Source organism: Hipposideros armiger, unplaced genomic scaffold (assembly GCF_001890085.2).
Source record: "Hipposideros armiger isolate ML-2016 unplaced genomic scaffold, ASM189008v1 scaffold_111, whole genome shotgun sequence".
Taxonomy (NCBI): domain Eukaryota; kingdom Metazoa; phylum Chordata; class Mammalia; order Chiroptera; family Hipposideridae; genus Hipposideros; species Hipposideros armiger.
This window is the reverse complement of record NW_017731461.1, coordinates 3,232,501-3,254,670: the sequence shown is the minus strand read 5'-3', so window position 1 is coordinate 3,254,670 and position 22,170 is coordinate 3,232,501. Positions and strand designations below refer to the sequence as shown.

Sequence of the window (22,170 nt, the reverse complement as noted above, 5' to 3'; positions counted from 1 at the left end):
CTCTGTAACTGTAATTTTGCTACTGTTATGAATCGTAATGTAAGTATCTTTTTGTTTTCTGATGGTCTTAGGCAACCCCTGTGAAAGGGTCGTTCGACCCCCAAAGGGGTCGCGACCCACAGGTTGAGAACCGCTGGTATAACTTATACCAGACAAAATAGACTTTAAAACAAAGGCTATAACAAGAGACAAAGAGAGACATTACATAATGATAACGGGAACAATCCAACAAGAGAATATAACCCCATTAAACATCTATGCACCTAACATAGGAGCACCTAAATATATAAAGCAAATATTGACTGACATAAAGGGAGAGATGAACACTAATACCATCATAGTAGGGAACTTCAACACCCCGACATCAATGGACAGATCTTCCAGACCAGGGGTCAGCAAACTTTTGAGACGGAAGAGCCGCCAGAGGTCAGCAAACTGAGGCTCGCGTACTGTGGCTCTGAAGTAAAATTGAAGATGAAAATAAAACTATCATAGTTTCATTTATAAAATTTTTACAGGATATTATTCACATAATGGTGATTATGTAAAAATATACTTATGGCTCTCGAATAATTTTTAAATTGTTGTGAGGGAGAGGATTGGCTCTTCCAGGGGTCGGCAAACTTTTGAGACGGAACGTACCCAAAGAGCCGCATGTGGCTCGCGAGCGGCAGTTTGCCAACCCCTGTTCCAGACAAAAAAATCAATAAGAAAACAGTGGCCTTAAATGACACACTAGACCAGAAGGATTTAATTGATATTTTTTGAGCATTTCACCCCAAAGCAGCTGAATATACATTCTTTTCAAGTTCACATGAAACATTTTCCAAGATAGACCACATGTTAGGCCACAAAAAAAGTCTCAATAAATTTAAGAAGGCTGAATTCATATAAAGCATCTTCTCTGACTACAATGGCTTGAAACTAGAAATCAATTACAAGGAAAAAAACCTAAAAAACACACAAACACACGGAGGCTAAATAACATGCTATTGAACACTGAATGGGTCAACAATGAGACAAAGGAAGAAATCAAGACACATTGAGACAAATTAAAATGAAATCACAACCTCAAATCTGTGAGACACAGAAAAAACAGTTCCAAGAGAGAAATTCATAGCAATACAGGCCTACCTCAAGAAACAAGAAAATCTCAAGTAAACAATCTAACCCTACACTTAAAGGATCTAGAAAAAGAACAGCAAACAAAGCCCAAAGAGAGTGAAGAAAGGAAATATTAAAGAACAGAACAGAAATAAACAAAATACAGTCTAAAAAAATACAAAAGATTAATGAAACCAAGAGCTGATTCTTTGAAAAGATAAACAAAATTGATAAACCTTTAACCAGATTCATTAAGAAAAAAAAGTGAGGACCCAAATAAATAAAAAATTAAATTAGGAATGAAAGAGAATGATACCACAAAACTACAAAGGATTATAAGAAAATATTATGAACAATTATTGTATTTTGCTGTATATAATGTGCACTTTACCCATCTTTGTGAGGGAAAAATAAGGATGCACATTATACATGGGTAGTACTAATTCTGTATCTATATAAATGTTTTTAATTCTTTTATTTATGCTTATGAGTTAAAAGTATAACTCTGGAAAGCAATAACAATATCTGTATGCAAAATTATACTCGGGAATACGATAATCGGTTTTGTTGAACTTACTATGAACTTACAACAGAGAAGTTCTTGGTCGTCTACGATACGTAAATATCATAAATTTGTTACTGGTACATAAAATTTCTTGTACCTTGTATCTGTTCTTGTGTTTTGTAATTATTTGTTGCATAAAATTTCTTGTACTATAACATTAAAAAATAAATGCTAAAATTCCTTTATAATACAAAAAAAAGTACCTAAATGTAAAACAAAAATTTGAATTGAACAATTAAAATGAAAGATTTTTTTTCCTTGAAAATTTTGGCGAAAAATCATGGGTGTGCACATACATAGCAAAATACAGTACAGGCCAACAAACTGGACAATCTGGAAGAAATACCAGGGCGGGGGGGGGAGAGCAAAAAATTGTATACAAGTGGACACTTCGGTCAACATTGCTCAAGCAGTTCACCGTAATCGGAAGTGTCTGGACGCTGTTGGTAGCCATTTTGAGCACCTCTTGTAATTGCAAAGTCAAACATGGCTTTATTTTTTGTTATTGGTATATATTGAGTATTACAATTTTAATAGTTTTTCCTTTCTTAAAATGTGAATACATTTTTTGACACCCTCTATAGTGCCAGGTACTAGACTAATTGGAGATCACTGCATGAATTATATAAATGTCTAACCACTAAGCTGTCCACCTGAAACTAATATAAAATAATACTGTCAAGTGTAACTGGAAAAAAATAAATAATTTAAAAAAACATAATAAAACTGACAAAAAATCTTGAGCTTTACATGGTAGATTTGTCTACAGTGGTCTTGGTGGAGGAATTCCAAACTATCCTGTATCAATTTTAAGACATTGGTGTGGCTGGGAAACCAGGTTCTCACCATGGGATGATAAAGATGCAAATAAGGAGTGGGAGGGGGAAGGAGAAAAAGAACCTTGGAGTATTAGACTGGAACTGACGGCATCAGTATGAACTCATGACTTAAATGAATAAAAGTATATAGACAAGGGGCCGGCCAGGTGGAGCAGTTGATTAGAATGTGAGCTCTGAGTAATCGAGTCGCCGGTTCGATTCCCACGTGGGCCAGTGAGCTGCGCCCGAGCTGAGCTACCGCTGAGCTGCTAACAGGAAGCTGAATGGCTCAGCTGGTGAGAGCACTTGCTCTTAACAACAAGGTTACCAGTGGGACTCCCACATGGGATGGTGGGCTATGCCAACCCACAACTAAGATTGAACAACAGCACCTTGAGCTGAGCAGCCACGAGCTGCTGATGGGCAGCTGGATCACTCAATTGGTTAGAGAGCGTGCTCTTAACAACAAGGTTGCCTGTTCGACTTCTGCATGGGATGGTGTACTGCGCCCTCCCCCCCCAACAACTAGATTGAAAGCAGCTACTGGACTTGGAGTTGAGCTTGCGCCCTCCACAACGAAGATTTGAAGGGCAACAACTTGACTTGAAGCTGATGGGTCCTGGAAAAACACAATGTTCCCCTTCCCCAATAAAAACTTACAAAAAAAAAAAGTATATAGATAAATCTATATAAAAAGAAAAATAAATTTATTTATTTATTTATAATAATAAATATGTATTTCATATTTTAGATAGATAGATAGGTAATCCCCTAGCTCTGTCCACTGAAACGACAAATCAATAGCAATAAGCACACCTCTTTGGTATCTAAATAGCACTCCCCCACTGAAAGGAACCAGGACACCTTGTAGAAATAGCTGATTCCAGGTCTGGGGGAGGGAAAATACAAGATAAGCTTAGACATCTTCTTGTGACATAAAATAAGAAAGTACTCAAAAATTAAGAGATACATCAATAGAGCCAGACTAAAGGGGTTCCCACTGGCCAAGTTTGACGGTAATGAAATATAGCACACTGAAATTTTTTTAATCTATCAGTCCACTGTGATTAAAAAAAAAAAAAAAGGAAAAGGAGAGGAGGAAAGACAAGCTTTTCTTTATGCAAGAATGCCTCCACCCAATGCAGGGGAATAACAGAATTAGAAAAATCACAATTTTCTAACCACCAATGTAGTATTTGATTCAGACAAAGTTTATCAATGCTGCTAAAAATACTAGATGAAGTGTTGGTTGGAGAACAGGATATCTTCAGTCTCAGTATAGCCCACAAATTACGTATTAATTACAAAGGAACATAAATAGAGAAATCTGTAAACCCATGTAAAATAAATAACTAAACTTATATTGTTAATCTAGGGATCAAGCTTACCATCACCAATAATAGAACGAAAACTGATTTTACGTCCCTTTTAATATGATGCTATAAGAGGGTAGCAACATCAGCTATGCAGTGTACTTGCCTATGATTGTAATCCAAATCAAACTATAAGGAAACAACCAAACAATCTGTAGAACTGTAGGACATTCTGTAAAACAGCGGGCCTGAACTCATCAAAATGTCAATGCCATGAAAGACAATGCCATGAACTCATCAAAATGTAAATGCCTCCTTAAAAAAAACAAAAACAAAAAAAAACTTAAAATAAAAGGTGGGGAGCAGGGGAACAGGTCTAAATTGAGAGAGAAAGAGAGATGAAAACCAAATCCAATGTGTGAACTAACGGATTCTAGATCAGGGAGGACAAAGAAACATAAAGAATATTAATGAAACAACGATGGAAATTTGAATATGGACTAGATACTAGATAATATTACTGAATCAATGTTAAATTTCTTGAATGGAATAATGGTACTCAGGTTGCGTAGGTAAATGTCCTTATTCTCGGGAGCTATGAGCTGAAATATTCAAAGGTGAAGTGTCACTCATTATGCCTGTAACTTGCTTTCACATGGTTCAGACAAAAATTTGTATAAACTTTATTGACAGCTAGAGATAAAGCAAATGGGTGAAATTTTAACAGTTGAAATTAGGGAAAAAATATACATACATTCACTGTATTTTTCTTTCAACTATCCAGTGGTTTTCAAATTTTTCAAAATAAAAGTTGAAAAAGAAAATACAGAGGGTGCCAAAAACATGTATACATATTTTAAGAAAGGAAAACTGTATTAAAATTGTAATACTCAATATACACTGATAACAAAAGATGAATACAAGTCACGTTTGACTTCTGCAATTACAAGAGATGCTCAGAGTGGTTACCATCAGCGTCCAGATACTTCTGATTACGACAAACGACTACTGCCTGAGCAACGTTGACCAAAGTATACACTTATATACATTTTTTTGGCACCCCCAGTAGACTGTAACCTTCTGGAAGACAGGAATCAACCAACCCAACTATGAATGCACTTAACACAGTGCCTGGTATAAAAGCAGATACTCAATTTAAAAATCATTTTTAAATTCTCATTTTTTCTATGAAGTGCCTTATGTATTAGCTACAGAAATACAAGTTCTTTATTTAAATATAGTATATAAAATATAGGAGGCTAGGTAAAATAATAGTCCTCCCTGTGTTAAAAATTTGAGATAATCACCGTCAGTTTCTCCAAGAATACTGGATGATTCCATTTACTTCCAAAAAACATTCAACTCCAGGTTGTTCTTCAGTTTCAACTTAGAGAGAGTTGAGTTCATCTTGCATTAACCCTTTTAGCATAGTATTTTTCAGTATTCTCAAACATGTTAGGGACTTACAGGCGGGATCAGTAGTGGTAGCCAGAAACGTAACACCTATTATCAAGTAGTATCTGTTTTAATAAAAGCCACATATACTATAACACAATACTGTAAGGTACGTTGTTTTTGCTGTTTCTAACTCATGAGTAAAGCACTAGGTTTTACCATTCTGTAACCTAAACTGGGTATTCTGCTGGCCAGCCTAGCTCAGATATAAAGAGATTTGCATCAGAAAAGGGAAACCAACAGCAACTAACATTCATGTGATTACTAATCATACTAAAAAGGAAACAGGTCTCCTCACAATGATGTGTGCTCACAAGATATGCACAAGAAAAAGTGAAGTTCGGTGTTATTTAAGCTAATCTCTACTTGAACCTTTTAAGAGATAAAACCATTTGAGCAGTAATTTAGTACTAAATTAACTTGGGTTTTTCCTCTCCCTTTGAAGTTTTCGTTGTTTAAGTAAGGGTTTCTGCAAGAGAAATGAAGCAATGTTCCTTTCCTATACAGAAGAATCAAGCTGATGACTTATAGTAAGGTTTGGGTGGCTTAGCTTACCCCACAGGCACCTTCAGCAAAGGCCAAATACATACCACACTTTGACATACAACCTTTTCTCCAAGACTGTCCCAAAATACTCTATGATAATCAAGTTTTCCTTTCACTGGATCATCGTGCTACATAACCTTCTACTATCAAAAACTGAACACTGCAGAGGAAGGATGCCAAACAAGAATAAAAATAAGGCAAGAACTGTGGCAGGTATTATTGCCGGATAAAGGTTTTGAAAAGATCCTTAAGATAACAAGTTCAGCAGTTAGACTGAGAAACAAAGGTTTTATTTCTTTCTTAAGCCAGTGACAATTCACCCACAACGTTATTAACTAAAATGCGATCGGCCGTGATGCTGGAGAAGACCGAGTTTAGTTAGAAAGCACTGCTCCCAAAGTCCAAACTATTTGAAAACGCTGGCTAATAAAGGCCTGGATTTTGGCACACTTCCCTTCTGGCTCCCCAGCTAGGTACTTTATAGTAACTAGACATACGAAACATGAGCACTAAACATTCTAAGGCGGTATATTTTGGATCATCTTAACCGGGGCTAATCTCAATTATGCCAAGTCAGCAACTCCAGACGAGTCCCTCTGACTCTGACCCTTCTGAAGTCTTCCCGCTCCTAAAGGACTTACCTTTTTGTCTGAAAGTCTTACTTTGCCAGTTTGTATTCTGCCCTTATTCAAACACGGACCACCAAACAAGTGCAGTACACTTTCAGCATTCTAAAGTTTTAAATTTTCATTAAAATAATGGCCATAATATCCACACGCTTTGGCTTACTGTAAAGAAACATACTCCTGTATACACCTGTAAAGCAGAAAAAGAAATGTCTATGTTGGGGTATATTTTAGATAAGCACGTGTTAATTAAACTGAAAGATGCGCGGAGGGAAGATGTTTATTCTCACGGTAGGCAAGGAGAAGCAGCTGTCCTACATCTATAAACCAAAACAGTTAAGAGAAAAACAGATAAGAGAGCAGTTTTATGCAAAGGCAACCAGCAGAAGCCTGATCAGTGGAACCACGTCCTTCCTCTATTTCAATGGAGAATCATCATCAGTCTTCCAGTCCCACCAGGATTTGGCTGAAAAGTAGTAAGAAATGAGGGCAATTAGAGAGGGAGGGAGAGAGCGATTGAGGAAGGAACAACCTAAAGACAAAACAGTGTGGATTTTGAATCTCATGCAAGAAGCAAGAATTTAAGATTAGGTTTTTCTGAAAGGGAGGGGTCGTGATCCTGTCCAGAAAAGAATTAGATTTGCGGTAGGTAGAAAATATATTCTGACTAGCAGAGGCTTGGGTCAACAGAATTGGCTAGGAAGCGTCTGCTAGTAAAACATGGTTTGGAGAGGAAGGACGATGAGGCTTCCAGAGAATGTCAGAGAAACAATCAGCCCGTTTTATTTCAGTCCAAGAGTGAAAGCTAAGAAGGGAAAAAAGACTCCAAATTTAGGGGCCTCAGAGACCAGGATGACGATAGTGTCATATGCAATAATGCTGATTTCGAGAAAAGTTGACACCTGTGACAGAAAAGATGAAAGGTTCATTTTGACATGTTAACTTTTTAGGTTAACCCTAGCCAAGTGGAGATATGGCAGAGACAAGGGGAGATATGGGGCAGGTGAACCCTTGGTTTTTAGGCAGATTCCTTTCTCCCCACCCCCCCACCCCCAGGGACCTAATAACTTAATTCCAACCTGACACTGCAGTCCAGTGCTGGATAGCTGAAGAGGAATTAGAGTGCCTACCCTATCAAGGAAGACTGCCAAGAGTGAGATACTTATTCTAGGCATTTTTAAAAGTCCATGTCACTGGAATATCAACTTCAAACACTGAGTAGCATTTAAATATCTATCACAGCACTTTCATTTCAAACCTATTTAACATTTCTGAAATATCTAGATCAAAATGTTGGGTCAAATGACGATATTCCAGCAAAATACCTACTAAGAGAAAAAGGAATTTCCCACCCCATAAAACTCTTAAGAGATTCAAGATGCCTGTCAGTCATAACAGATTTTCTTAGTGTCTGTTTTTTTCTCAACCTTGAGGACAAGTTTCTCTTTTGAGTAATAATAACGGCCACACATCACTTTTGCTACGCATGTACATAAATACCTCCATCTCCTTTTCTTCTAACCCTAGTTCAAGGCCAACTGCACGAAAGCTTTTCAGAACCAGCACTGGAAGATCTTCAAAGAGAAAACTGCCCATTAACCACAACAGCAGCTGCTGGCTACAGCCTTCAATTTAAATCTCTGAAAAAGAAACTGTGGCTTCTGAAATTTAAACAAGGAGGTGCCACTTGTAATTACAAACATTCCAGTGGGTTCCTTCCTTCATTGATGGTTTCCAAACAAAGGCTGTTTATTCGATTTTGGTGGCGCTCCCCAAACGGTGAACGGTGAACGTAGGCATTTCTTTGTGCTTTTCCTGTGCTGTGGCCAGCTCAGAAGAGGGGCGTAGGAAGCGGGTTTTTACCTGGCCAGGGCTGCTCAGACCCCTCAAAATCATCTCATGTGTAATTGCTTGTTTGGCTGGAAACCAAAAAAACCAAATGCTTCAGATTTATAGCCCACATTAAATACATTTGAGAAAGAACCTCTTAACACACACACACACACACACACACACACACACACACACATTTCAGGAATCTTGGAAAAGGGAACCAGCCTATTTTCTGAAAAACCAAAGAAGCTCAGAAATTAACACTGAAGAATTTCAACATTTCTAGCTAAAATTATAAATTTATATTTTAAATCAGTGGTGCAAGTATTGAAATGTAAAAATAGTAACCTTTTCTCTCCCTACCCTATGACCCTATCCTATAAAAATAAGGCCCAACTACTTACAGCTTGTTGCATGGGTTTCCCATGGCGCAGAAGACATTTTGTGATCGCTTCAGTTACAGAATACAGGCTGAAATTAGTACTAAGCCAGTTAAAAATGGGAAAGGGAAATTTTTTTTCTTTTAAGCCCTATATTCAAAAAATGCAAAGGCATTTATGTACGATGGAGGCATTTAAAGACAAATCTATATATGAGGTATCTATCTTACAGCCATCAAACTAAAATTGCCTTGCCTACAGAAGTCCTCGGGTGGAGCATCTTCATTAGCAGAACAACTGGAAATGGCCAATTTCATCATGGGTGCTTTCCATAGCACAACCACAGTTGAAGGATTAGCTACAATTACTGCATATTTACACAACCGTATTTACACAACAATGAAACTCATCTTATCCGATCCAAGCAAAACCCTGCTCAAAATAAACCAAACCACAGGAAAAGGTCTCCTCAGTGCAGGCACTAATCACGCTCTGGCTTCTCTGGTTTCTGCCTGTGCTTTTTACCCAGCGTAACAAGCTTTCACTCTACCTTCCTTAGTAAAAAGCAAGGCTAGGGGCAAAAATTCTGTTTACCAGTTGAGAAGATGTACATTCAGCTAGTGACACTATGATCATGAGAATGGGGGGGGGAGGGGACTGTATCTTACAGAGACTCGTTCTAAAGTAAATTACCGAAGAAATGATAGGATGTCCAGGATTTGTCTGAAATAATCTGGGAAGGGGAGGAAGTGCACAGAGGATGGACTGACCGTGGGTGGATAATTACTGAACTGAGTGATTTACACACAGGGTTAATTACATCATTCTTTCTGCTTTTGTATATATTTGAAAATTTCTATAACAAAATGGAAAAATAAAGAAAATATGATCAACATAAAAAAAGTCATCTCGCAAAAATAAAATAATTTTTTTCTTTAAAAAGAAACATTATACTCAGCTTTTTCTCTGCTTGATGAAAAGGGACAAGTACCTGGTAAGAAAATCAAGACGTGCTCTTGTTCTTGTCTTCAGGACCCTTCCTTTTTTCCTTAGTTATGTGGAAAGAGTTCTACTGTTAATATTGATCCTTCAAAAAAGCAAGTCAAAAGCTTAAAAATCTAAAGCTGAGGCTTCTGAAACCTAGTTTTCACGCATTTGACTTATTACAGCGACACAAATCCAGAGCTCTCACCTATGAAGGTGCTTTGGACGACATTCATGTTGTGGCTGCCAAATAAAGTCCAGAGGTTTCAGAATCATTTGTCAAAACCAAAGACAACCTCACCAAGAACTGGTCTTTTTTTCCAAGAGGTCACTCCTCTGATCCATGGGTTTATTGCCTAGAACAACAATTAATCTTGCTGCCTTCAGAATACAAACTATTCCTAGCCAAGAGATTGTCTGCTCATGATCCATATCCCTCACTGGGCATCCCTGCTGGGAGGTGCAACAGAAGGTTCACTGGCTGGACATCAAGGGTCCTGGACCTGCTCCCCATCTAGGATGCACAGCTAACTTAGCTTCAGTTCAGGTAAGTAAGGTCCTTCCTTCTCTGGCTTTAGCTGACTCACTGCAAAATAATGGGGGTTTCACCAAATGATTTCTAATATCTTTCCCCTTTTAAAAATTCCATGATTATAAGAATCTCTAATTCCTCAACAGGTATATCAAGCAAAAGAGCTTGAAAACTAAGATGGTAGGTACACTTTCTGTTAAATACTTTTTAAATGCGAATATGAATATCGTATTGTGTGAGTTTTTATGTGTGCATATAGATATGTGTGTACATACACATTTGTACAAGAACACACACATGCATATACTCACACACACAGTAACTGATTCCATTAGGTGCTTATATGGGACTAATTGCTTCCAACTCAAAGCAGCAAATTTTCAATTCTGCAACAGATGTCGCTGTGTGATTTCTCCTTTCCGTGCTGGATTTTCAGTTTAAAATAAAAATGCCCAGCATAATGGTCAGTACTATTCTTCCCAAGAAAGAGATATATAGCATTTGAGTCCTTTGGATTTATTTCTTTTAAATTTTCTTCATATGCTGGTAAATTTCCATTCAAATCATAGCATCGATTAGTGTGGCCCAATTTAAGAGATTCACCCACATAAAAATGGGCCTTTTGTTAAACACACACGCACACAAAACCATTTTTAAAATGTAAATTCTAAGTGGCTGATTAGGCATTAAAATGTCACATACAGAAACCCACAGAATGAGTTTATATTCACAGCAATATTATCAATTGTTGAAAGCCTAAAAATCATTAGCAGTATAGGCCAAGGAATAATATTTCACTTACGTGGGGGTCCAAAATGGATCAAGTGTGGGGAAAAGGCACTAAAAACTTCAAGAGCACCATTAATTACAATGAAAACTTTGGATTTTAGTTTTCACGGCATTTCTTTGAAAATAAATAGCAAGGCTAATATTTATAATTACAAGACATCTTACCAATCTGACATTCACTATCAACCACTTCTTGATTCATCATAGAAAAATGACATCGCTTTGCCTTCAACCAATAAATATATCCTCCAACCACCATCAATCTCAACAGGTAGCTAGAATTTTCTTCTGTTGAAATTCAGAGCTAGGAGAAAGGATTTGAAAATATCCCTTTTACACCCAGGAACCTGTTACCTTCTGGAGTTTGAGAAGGAGTGGAAGCAGATGAGCAGTCAGGGAGTTGAGCACCAACTCGGATAAGAATACGAAGTCAGGAAGTAAGAGAGGAAGCAAGTGTCCTGCCTACTGGCTTCTTCCAGGTCCCACTCCCCCTTATCAGGAGGGCGATTAGGGAAAACTGGATAAAGCATGTACAACATCCATATGAATAAAGCTCTTTGTTCCAGAGAACTGCCTCCTCTTTTATTCCTCCCTTTTTCCGTATTTGTTCATTTCAAAAGATTGCTCAATGGGTCTCTTGTTCCTCCAAAATGTCCCAGGCAAATAATGCAAGCTTGTCTCGTCACACAAGTCACTAAATGAAGCCTTGTGCGTCTCCAGTGACACACTGTAAATATAAAGTGGCATTAATGAGGGATATTTTATCAAAGCTATCACAGACATGTGCAAGTCCCTCCTGTGGCTATTCAATTTGATGCAAGGAAAGGCAACAATAGCAGGGCGGTACTTTTGTAAAGTCCCTATCCCCGGGGAACTCAAGCCCCAACAGGCCAAGGCAAGCAAAACTCAGCCCCTAAGCTTCCCAGCACCGCCACAAACCCCCACCCATCAGCCATCCTCTGTAACGTGGAAAATGGTAAGAGGAAGGTGACCCATCACTGGCAGACTAGAGATCAGAAACATCATGCATGCACCTAACACATAACAGGCATGATTTACACTGGAGTAAGCTTAGAAAACCCCATTTTAGCTGCATTTCAGTAACATTCATTTCATCCAAACACCACAGGAGGGCTGGGAGATTTTTCTCTAGGGGATGGATGGATTCAGTTACAGAGGAAGACAGAACCAGAACCTACTGCTCAATGGCCCTAGATCGCTATCCCAGCAGGGATATAAATGAAACAAGCCTACTGAAGTTAGAAGGCAGCTCCTACAGGTTTCTCTAACCCTGGGATTGGGAACCGGTGGCCTCTGAAACAGCTTAAAGAGGACTGAGGAAGAAAAGTCATCCCGTGCCCACCTGGTGGTCTAGGACCTGGGGCTAGACCAAGACCCCTTCTCAAACTGATCACACACACCACACACACACACACACACACACACACACACTGCATTAAGAGAAAAAATTTTTAAAGAAAATCATCTCATCCCCTCACTACAAATCAAACCCAATTACTTCCTAATTTGAACACAATCTGATAACCAGCGTACAAACAGGGATGTACACAAGAGCAAGAAGCTGCTTCCATGGTAACTGGCAACAGAATTTTCTTGTAGCTTTGACATGCACGGTTAAGTTCCAGACCGCTCCTTTCTAAGTCAGCATATATCCCTCGCTGGGAAGGCAACTTCTTACTGCGAGATAGTGACAAATATAGTAAGTACCGTGGCTACTACCTGGTGTCTTCAATGAGCAAGATTGAAAGGGGAGGTATAATCTAATCCTACTCTGCTGCCAAGCGGCATTGCACCGCTCCCATTTTTAGTCGAAAGACAATATTACCGACCAGCGCTTCTCCCTCTCCTTTTTCTTGTCTTTTTTTTTTTTCTTACAGCCAATACAAGTCTATTGTTGCCTCTATTATGCGCCCGTTACCGTGCCTTTACTCACGCTCACGTTTAACTGACACTGGCGCTTTTTACAATGCAGCAGCACGAGGGATCTCTTTCAGGAACACTTTATTGAACCCATCCAGTCAGAAACATAACCCGAGATGAAGTTGTAACCACATCGGCATCGGTTGAACCCAATTATCTCGTAACTCATAAATTAAGAATTCACAGAGGAAAAACATATAAACAACATCCGGAGACAGACCGTGGCATGAAAGAAAAAATCCTCAGCTCTGGAACTGAAGCTGCTGCCAGATTCCCACCTCTATATACGTCTCCAATATGTTCCCCAATCCGAGCTCGTTTGCAAGCCTGTTTTGGGGGGAAGCAACCAACCCGGCATTCCCCAAATCCAAAGCTAGCACCCCCCAGACATCCCCATTTCCTACAGCGTGTCTCCTGCGGTGTTTACGTAACTGTGTGTCCTCTAGCGTGTAAACAAAAGGCACAGCCCAAGCTGAGAGACGCCCGGGAGCAGCACGGTGGCCCCAGCGTTGCGCCCGCCCGGGCCGGGGGCTCTGCAGGTGGGGGCTGAGCTCTTGCTGTCCTCCGCCACTTGTTGCTCTCGGGTCCTGCAGCTCCGGAGCTGCAAGGAGGGGCTCTGCAGGCGCCGAGCCCTGCTGCATTCCCTCCTGCACCTCCCCCCTCCCCGGTGGCCCCGTGCCTCTCGCTTTCGGCTTCCCGCCCGGCGCCCGCTGCAGGGGCCCAGGGGCGTGGGGACACCGCGCCGCCGCTGAGCTCGGCGGTGGCGGGAACCCGAGGCAGGGTGCAGCACCGCCGGCCTCTCCGCTGGGGAAGAGCTCCAGCTCCCTTTTGTTAGCAAAAGCAAACACTGCCCTCTTCTTTCCCGACCGCGCCAACGCGCCCGGCACACGGGCAGCGACACAGCGTGTTCCTGCCCAGTGCTCAGTGTCTTCGGGGAAGGCGCCGGGCGTGCAAAGCCTCCACTGGCCAAATTCCCAAGACAGCTCTGCACACAGGGGGCGCCCGGAGGCCCACAGGGTGCCCGCCTGGCCGCAGAGGCCGCGAACGCTCCCTCCACCACCCCCGCGTTGTCGAAAGGACAGGCAGCCTGAAAATCCGGTGTCCCCACTCGCGGCGGAGAGCGCCGTGGGGGTAGGCGGGCTGCCGGCTCCCGGCTCCTTCCCGCAGAGGCAGCGACAGCAACCGCCCCCCACGGGGCCGGGCCCAGGGAACTTTCCCTACCTGGAGCCGGGCCAAGGAGACCTGCAGCCAGGCGGAGGGACCGCGGTCCGACTGGAGGGAGCACTAGGGGCGCGCAGTTCGGGGGACAGGAGGGAAAGGCTGAGCGCGGGGAGAGCAGAAGCGATCAGACAAGTCTAGGGATGTCCTGTGGACCAGTGAGAAATCACGCTGTAGGCGGCTGCTAATCAGCCATGGGAAGGCTTCGGGGATGGAGAATTGGGGGGCCCGCTGGAGAGGTGGTTGCGAATGGACAGCCCTGGAGACGCGAGGACCTGCAAGTTACGGGGACAACAGCGAGTTTGGGAGGGTCTGGACGGTTCGGAGGGTGCCTTCGATCGACCCCCTTCCCCCATATTCTCTAGCCCTTGGGCCCCCCATTCTCACACCACTCCGCGCCAAGCCGGGAAGAAAGGTGTGGGTGCAGCCATCCCTAAGGGCACTAATTCACATCCAGCTGGGCAAGGGAGAAGGGAATTACCAATCCCCTCAGCTCCTTCCATCTCAGCCCTGAGTTTCCGCTCGACACTCCCTCCGCTTTGGATTTAGGAAGTGGGGGAAGGTTGTCATGGAAACGTTTTCCCCCTCCATGGCTACGGCTGCTGGGGTGCCTTAGGAGATTTAGGGGGCCAAATGGCTGGTGCCCGCACCTACCTGTGGGGATCAGTGCCGCGGCGGAGAGGAGCAACAGCAGGAGCCGGAGCCGGAGCCCGGGAGGCGCCGCCGCCGCCGCCACCGCCGCCGCTGCCGCACACTGGGATCCGCTCGGCAGCACTGCACTCGCCATGTCGGGCACCTGCCTCAGACTGGCGGCGGAGGCTTCCTCCGGAGCCCGTGCGGACAACTAATGAGATGCTAATTACATGCGCTGGGGGCGGAGCCCTGACAGACCAATCACAGCGCCGCCAGCCCAACCCGGCTCTCCGAGGACTCGCCCCCTCCCCCATCCCGCCCCCTGGCGCTGGCGTTCGGCGGCGCGCCCGCGCCACCTAGGGGCGGGGCTAAGGGGAGGAGCGTATGCAAATATGTTTATGTTAAAATTCTTTTTCGCTTCTCGGTGTTCTAGGAAAAAGTGTTCTCCCAGGCCCCTGGCGCGTGGAGGCTTGGGCTCCAGGGGGACAGGTCTAGCTTCCCGTACACCTTTATTAGGAATGTTTATAGCAAACGCTATATCAGACCGACTACTGAAGAACCTCCCTTGGAGGTTTCCCTTGCCCGATACACCGAGTGCATCTGGCCTGGAAACCAGACGTTGCAATTTTCCATCACTCACCTTGCACCGAAGGAATAGATCTTCGGGAAACGGGGGCTGTTCGAGAGGGAGAGTGCAGGTCCCCGGATTGACAAAACAATCTGGAAGAAGTGCATGCGTGCTTAGCACGTCCGGCGGAGCTAACCTAGCGGTAGACATGGGCATAGTTGGGAGAAAGGAGCGCGAGTCCGGCTCTGGGATTTTTCGAGTCGGTGTCGTTATGGTAGATTCTCAGGAAAGGTAGCTCGAGGGGGGATTGGATCAGGCCCCCCAGCTTACTGAAGGTTTCCTTCCTGGCTTTAATATATATATATGTGACCATATGTCACATTATGTCATATTAATATAATATATGTGACCATATGTAATATTAAATATTTTACATTTAATATTTACTCATGATTACACATACTCAACAAAAAAAATATTCGGTCAAGGCTTCGGGTGGAGTTTGGGCGAGGGAGAGGGCGAGGAGCGCGGTGAAGATAGGGTCTGCCATCTTCCTCCTTCAGGGCTCCAACCCACCCACCCTTCCTCTATACCCCTAGTCCCTCCTAAGGCGTCTGGGGACCAACAGGTGCTCTGAGCTTCCCGTATTTCCGGGAGAGGTTTTCCCTGCTGAAGAGACTCACTCCTCCCGACTCGCTCTCCTTCCCCGAAATTGCCTTTGCTTTCTTTTGAACCAGGCAGCCGGCTCTCTTGTTTGTCTGCTTTTTAATTACTTATTTTCTTCCCCTCTAGAAGATCCTGTGCGCTCTGACCCTCTGTTGCTCAAGCATCAAATTGAAGGACGAGCCATATTAAGTGTAAAGTTTATAATAATTTAAGTATTCATAGAATGCAGAACAATAAGATGTAGGAAATACAATTTGCATAATAAATATCAATATCACAACAGCTAAAACAAACCATGACAAATTATCTGTGGCTAAATGACCAAGAGATTACTGAATGTAAATTGCTAAATCTGAGCCATCGTCTTAGAGGAGCCGCACCAAATGACTTGGCTGGGCCTTCTATCCTCATCTTGCTAAATAAATAAATAAATAAATAAATAAATAAATAAATAAATAAATAAATAAATAAAGTTACATATAGAAAAGGAAGTTAAGATATGCCAACCTGCCAACTGAGTTACACTTAAAAACAGCCTCTTATATTTATTATGCATAAACTAATTTCAAGACTGCCCTGTCTTCACAGACCCGGATATTCTGCTCTGTAATTACAGGCCTCATGCATGAACAGCAAGCAGGCAGTACTCCAGAAGTGGGAAAGCTTCAGCAGGCAAACAGCACTACATGAGGCAGGACACCATGACCACATAGTCACCAGAATAATGTCCAGTCTGCAACGTCTTACCTATTCTTATCACATCTGGAAGTAAAGCTACCTGAAGCAGATCAAATGCAAAACAGTCCCAACAAAATCAGGATAAACTCTTTGAAGCCTTATAAATTCTGAAAATGATGTGGAAACGGTAAAGTAAGGTTCTATATATCAAGAAAACTACCACCCTAGCACAGAACCTAGCACATAATAATATTAATATTTGCTATTATTATTGTTACTATTTTTGCATTTATTAAATTCTCATTAAGTATCTTGCATGCCTAATCTCATTTAATCCTTGGAACAATTCCCGTGGCACACGCTGTTATCGCCCATTTTATATTTCGTAAACATAGTTAGAAAGATTAAGTCATTGCCTCAAGGTCAAAGTTTCTAAGGTGCAGACAGAGCTTATGCAATTAACCACTATGCTATACTGTGCCTCAATAAATATTTGTAAAGTCGATGAATATATTTTACATTACAATTCATGAACAATAACCATAGGATGGCTACGTTTTTAACATACGGTGAAATTATGCCAGCAGCTCAGAAACATTTTCTTTTCAATAACAGGATTGCATTATACTCCTAAGGAAAAGCATTCCTCATGAAGCTGAATCTCCGAGAGAATCTAGTCAGGCCCCAGTTCTCCCACACTAGGAACACAGTATGGGGACATTGGAAGATGTGGAGTGTTTTCATCTCCCTTCATTCTCTTGGCACATCAAATGAACACCTACTCAAATTTCCAGTTGGCAAAGAACAACATGGGACATTTCCGTAGGAAATGCTAATGCTGTATGACTTACCTCACCAGAGGAATGCAAATAGCTTTAGAAATTTCCACCAAAAAAAAAAATGCCACCTGTGCCATAAGTTTAAAGAACTTGCACATTCAAATTCCCAGGTCATGGTACATCTTTAGCTCTGGGTCTACATGGAAAGAACCAGAGCTGAACATTTAGGATTAAGCTGTTGCTACCCTATCCACTAACCACACTCCTCTCCCACCCCCAGTTCTTTCACACTAAAGATCTCGCCAAGTGCTTTAACATATGGAACATGTGAAGAACGTATCAAATTCCCACAGCCGCTAAATGCAAGTTATGACTACTCTGGCTTTCTCATAGTAAAGCTTGTCATTTTCTGCTTCATGGACTAGAACTCCTCGCCAACTACAAGTTCCAACATTTTTATCCCTTGCTACATGGATTTAACCATTTTTGAAAACCAGATGGTGTTTTTGCCATTTATAACTGATAATCAATTGTTTTGTGAATTTAATTTTTCAAGAAAGAACTGAAATACTTATCAGAATTACAATCTGGGTGCTACTTGTGTGAGAATAAAATTGCCAGAAGCACCAAGAGCCCAGTTCTGTTTTTTTCCCAAGAAAACTTTAATGAGTAAGAGGGAGAGAGACCCTATATTGTTTGTCTTCACTAACACAGTTGAGAAATATAAATAAACATATATGAAAAATAAGCACAAAAGGAAGATTCGTGTTTTGGGGAATATATCAGAGGTAATCAGTGAGAACTAGTAACATTTTACTTTTCAAAAGGCTAATTAGTTAAGAACCCATGTATAAAAAGCAATAAAGACAAATTATTAAGAAAAAGAAAATATTTGGAGTCAACATTTGCCGAGCTACTAGGTTTTTTGAGTACACATAGGAAAGTGGTTTAAACAGTTTATGGACTGAATGTTTTTGTTCCTCATCCCACCCCCAAATTCAAGTGTTGAAGCCCTGATTCTTAATGTGATCATATTTGGAGGTGAGGTCTTTGGGGGGGTAATTAGGTTTAGATGAGTTCATGATGATGAGGCCCATATGATAGGATTAATACCCTAGGAAGAGATACCAGAGCTCTCTTTCTCTCTCCACAGGCAGAAACTAACGAAACGCCATGTGAGAATACAGCTAGAAGGCAGCCTTCTGCAAGCCAGGAAGAGGGCTCTCACCAGAACCCAACCATGCTGGCACCCTGATCTCAGATTCCCAGCCTCCATAACTGTGAAGAATAAATGTCTGTTATTTAAACCATCCAGTCTATGGTATTTTGTTATAGCAGCCTGAGCTGACTAAAATAATCCCTACGCCTCAGCTTTCATTGTCAAAAGGGGTATTAAAATTATAATAAATGCCAGCTTTTTAGAGAAAGTCTTCCATAGTAAAGTAAGTTAGTAGTATGTTAGAATATTGGACTGGATAAACTCTTAGTCTGTCCAGTAAACAGCTCATCTATACTTAGATTAAGACTAAGCAACTCAGCTTTGGGGGCAACAGTCTATGAATCTTTATGAAATATAAAGCCAGCTAAATCCATATTCCTAAATGAATAATTAAGCACTTTACCTACAGGTTTATTCTTTAAGAATCATAGAGTTGATAGTAAACTCTTGAATATCAAGAGTTAAAATCAGTTTGAATGACAGGGAAATACTGACATTGGTTGCAGAAACTACACATACACTGGGTCAAGGAGCAGCCCCAATGCCCATGGAAGGGAAATTTGCCATAAGAACCCAAGTCATAGTTTGTTCCAATCAGATATCTAGAAATATATCCAGATATACATGGCTAATCCAAATATATATTCTGTAAAAGAAAAAAATATTATAGAGCACCCCAATGGAACAGTCACTGTTAAGTTCTGGGAATACAAAGATGAATAAGAAACTGTATCAACTGTCAAGGAACTCAGAGTGTAGTAGGGGAGACAGACATATACCACAATTATTATATGTGATAAAGGTTCTTTTTAAATTTGTGCACAGCTCTATGTGAACAGAAAAGGAAGGCACCCAACTACACCCAAGGGGCAGGTGTGAATGTCTATGTATGAGGGAAAAATTCACAAAGGGGAATGTTTAGAGTTGAGTCTTAACAGTTGAACAAGATTCCACAGGGTAGACAGAGATAGAGAGGGAAGGTGTGACTATAGGGAAGATCGTTTATACGGCCCAAAAGCTTAGAAAGACACGGTATATTTTGGGGAAATGACAGTATGGCTGGATCACAGGTTGCCAGACAGCAAATGGCAAGTGAAGAAGCTGGGAAAAATATACAAGGACCAGAAAATGCCTCGGTTGACACGCTAAGAAGTTTTCATTGTTGACTATAGGTAATGGGAACCCACTGAACTAGTAGAATTTCATGGTCAGATTTACATTCTAGGAAGATTATTCCAGTGATATCATGGTTAAAAAAATGTCTTAAAATGAATTCTAGATTTGACTTTCAGCATTTGAGTAGATGTTAGTACCATTTACCCAAGACAGGTATTGGGGTATGGAACAGGTCCGTTTGATTGTTTTTTGTTTGTTTAGGGGATGAGCAGTGGGAAGAAGATTAATATTTTACTTTGGGACATGTTGGCTTTGAGGTGTCTATGAAATACTGGTTTAGAACTCAGAAAAGTGACTAAATGGGGAGTCAAGAGCATGTAGGTGGAAGTTGAAGCCATAGAACTGGGAAGAGGCACAGAATTGGGAGGTGATCACCTAGAGAGTGTATATGAAAGGATTTTTAAAAAATAAGCCAGGAGTAGCAAGCACTATGATGAACACCAATTATTTAAGGAGTGGATGGAACTTGAGAAGTAGGGACATGGAGATAGGAAAAGAACAAAAAGAGAGCTAAAAAAGCAAGAGGTGGTGATTAACCATGTCAGTTGCTACAAAGAAGTCAAATAAATACGTCTCACAAAAATTATGAAGAGTTGACATTAGAGATAAAATTCTGAGGCTCAGTATATGACCAGCCTCACACTTGGTATAAATAGTTTGATTAAAGTTTGATAAAACAAGGAGGGAGATATGTGCTAATTTTGCTTATCTTGCCAGTAGGGCAGGAAGATGTGATTTGCTAGTGATTTTCTAATATGGAAGAAATAACTTTAGAGTTTTTCAATTTGACATTCAATTTCATTGACACTGACAGACAGCCTTGGGTGGCATAGAGGGATTGTTGCAACTGAGGTAACTGAACTAATTATCACATCTAGACCTTAGTTTTTACTTCCAAACTAAAATATGATTGGTCATGATGCTGCAAAAGTTTTTCCCACACTTTAAAAGTCATATTTTCCTGATATGATATCATAATTGTCAGATCTAGCTTTGTGATAATTCCATAGCAGTACAGCACAACTTCCCAGGCAGCAGGATTTTAGCAAGATCCATTAAAAACAGATATTGATATCTATAGATTTTCATAAAGCTGCAAATATAAACTAGCCATATTATGAATATAAGATTGTATCACTCATGCTGTTAAAAGATGACAACGGTAACATACCTTTTTGTAATATGTCCTGTAAACAGGACAAGTTCTGAATAGAAACTGTCTTGAGAATCTATCTTGCAGTCCCAAACACAAAAAGTTTTTAGGAGAATGGCCTCAAAAGCCCATCCTTAGGGTCTTACGGTGGCCCTGTCCAAGTTTTCACGTTTGCCTTATTATTTTAAATGACACTCAGATCCCTCAACTGCATTTTGAATTGGATATTCTACTTTGGTTTCTTCTTCTTTCTGGTTATTCCTGCATGACTAGTGGACTACTTAGAGATTTTGCACACAAAGTGCCCATGTTTATTTATTCTTCAAACCCTGTTGACTTAAACCAAACCATTGTCTGACTTATAGCAAACACCAAACCCTAAATTTCCAAAGGACTGCATGTAGTTTAGCAATGCAACTCACGTCAATGTCAATGCCTGGCTAAATCCCATGTAACTCTTTGAAAATGTAGGGGTTTGTCAAAGGGTTCCAGAAGGGGAATAATCATCTTACTCTTCTGCAGATTTAGATATTTTTTTTCTTTTTTAAAAGTTATTCAGCTCTCCAAGGATACTCTTCTAGCTAGCAGGAACCCCACGTGGTGCTTTGAATATCTTCTTTTACCTGTCCCTAGACTGTGAAAAACTGAAGTTCAGTTTGTTTAAAGATTGTGTTTTGAAAAAAAGCAAGGCTTAATTTCAGCCTTTCATGTTCGTTGACAGCATTGTCACTTGCTAAGCTATTTCTCTAAGACTTTTGTTACTGTACTAATATCTCTCCGTATATTTTATTTATGTGTCTGGGTCTGAGATGAATAACACATTTATGCAAAAATCTCAATATATCTACAAGATGCCAATACACAGAACAGGCATACTCTCCCACACTGCAGTTAATAAAATGTGGTAAATAGCATATAGTTTCAGAGACAATTAGTACAGTTCGTGACTTCAATTACAAAAAAAAAAAAAGAAAGCCCTTATGATTTCTAATAATTGTTATTTATCTTTCATCTAAAGTGTTCCTCTTGTCTGTGTCAGCTTTGGCCCAGAAATAGCATTGCCAGTGGGGAAATTGTACAGCTGCTGCCTATCACACTAGGATGAAGAAGAGAAATCAAGGATCAGGACCCTAGAGCCTACTACTCTTCTTGGAGAGCTACTCCATGGGACTTTGGATTGATCTTATTCTGCTA

General features: G+C 40.9%; 1 protein-coding gene across 10 annotated transcripts in view; it reads right to left on the bottom strand.

Annotated features, from left to right (window-relative positions):
* Positions 1-15,020, bottom strand: part of CADM1 (cell adhesion molecule 1) — a 334,280-nt gene extending 319,260 nt beyond the window's left edge. For 6 of the 10 annotated variants that reach the window (XM_019647440.1, XM_019647431.1, XM_019647433.1 and 3 more), the window contains exon 1: positions 14,759-15,020. In XM_019647440.1, coding sequence (XP_019502985.1) covers positions 14,759-14,891 — 133 coding nt within the window. In that variant the 5' untranslated portion in view covers positions 14,892-15,020. The remainder of the gene's footprint in view (positions 1-14,758) is intronic. The other 4 variants (XM_019647430.1, XM_019647432.1, XM_019647436.1 and 1 more) reach the window with 1 other exon arrangement.
* Between the last annotated feature and the right edge of the window lie 7,150 nt (positions 15,021-22,170).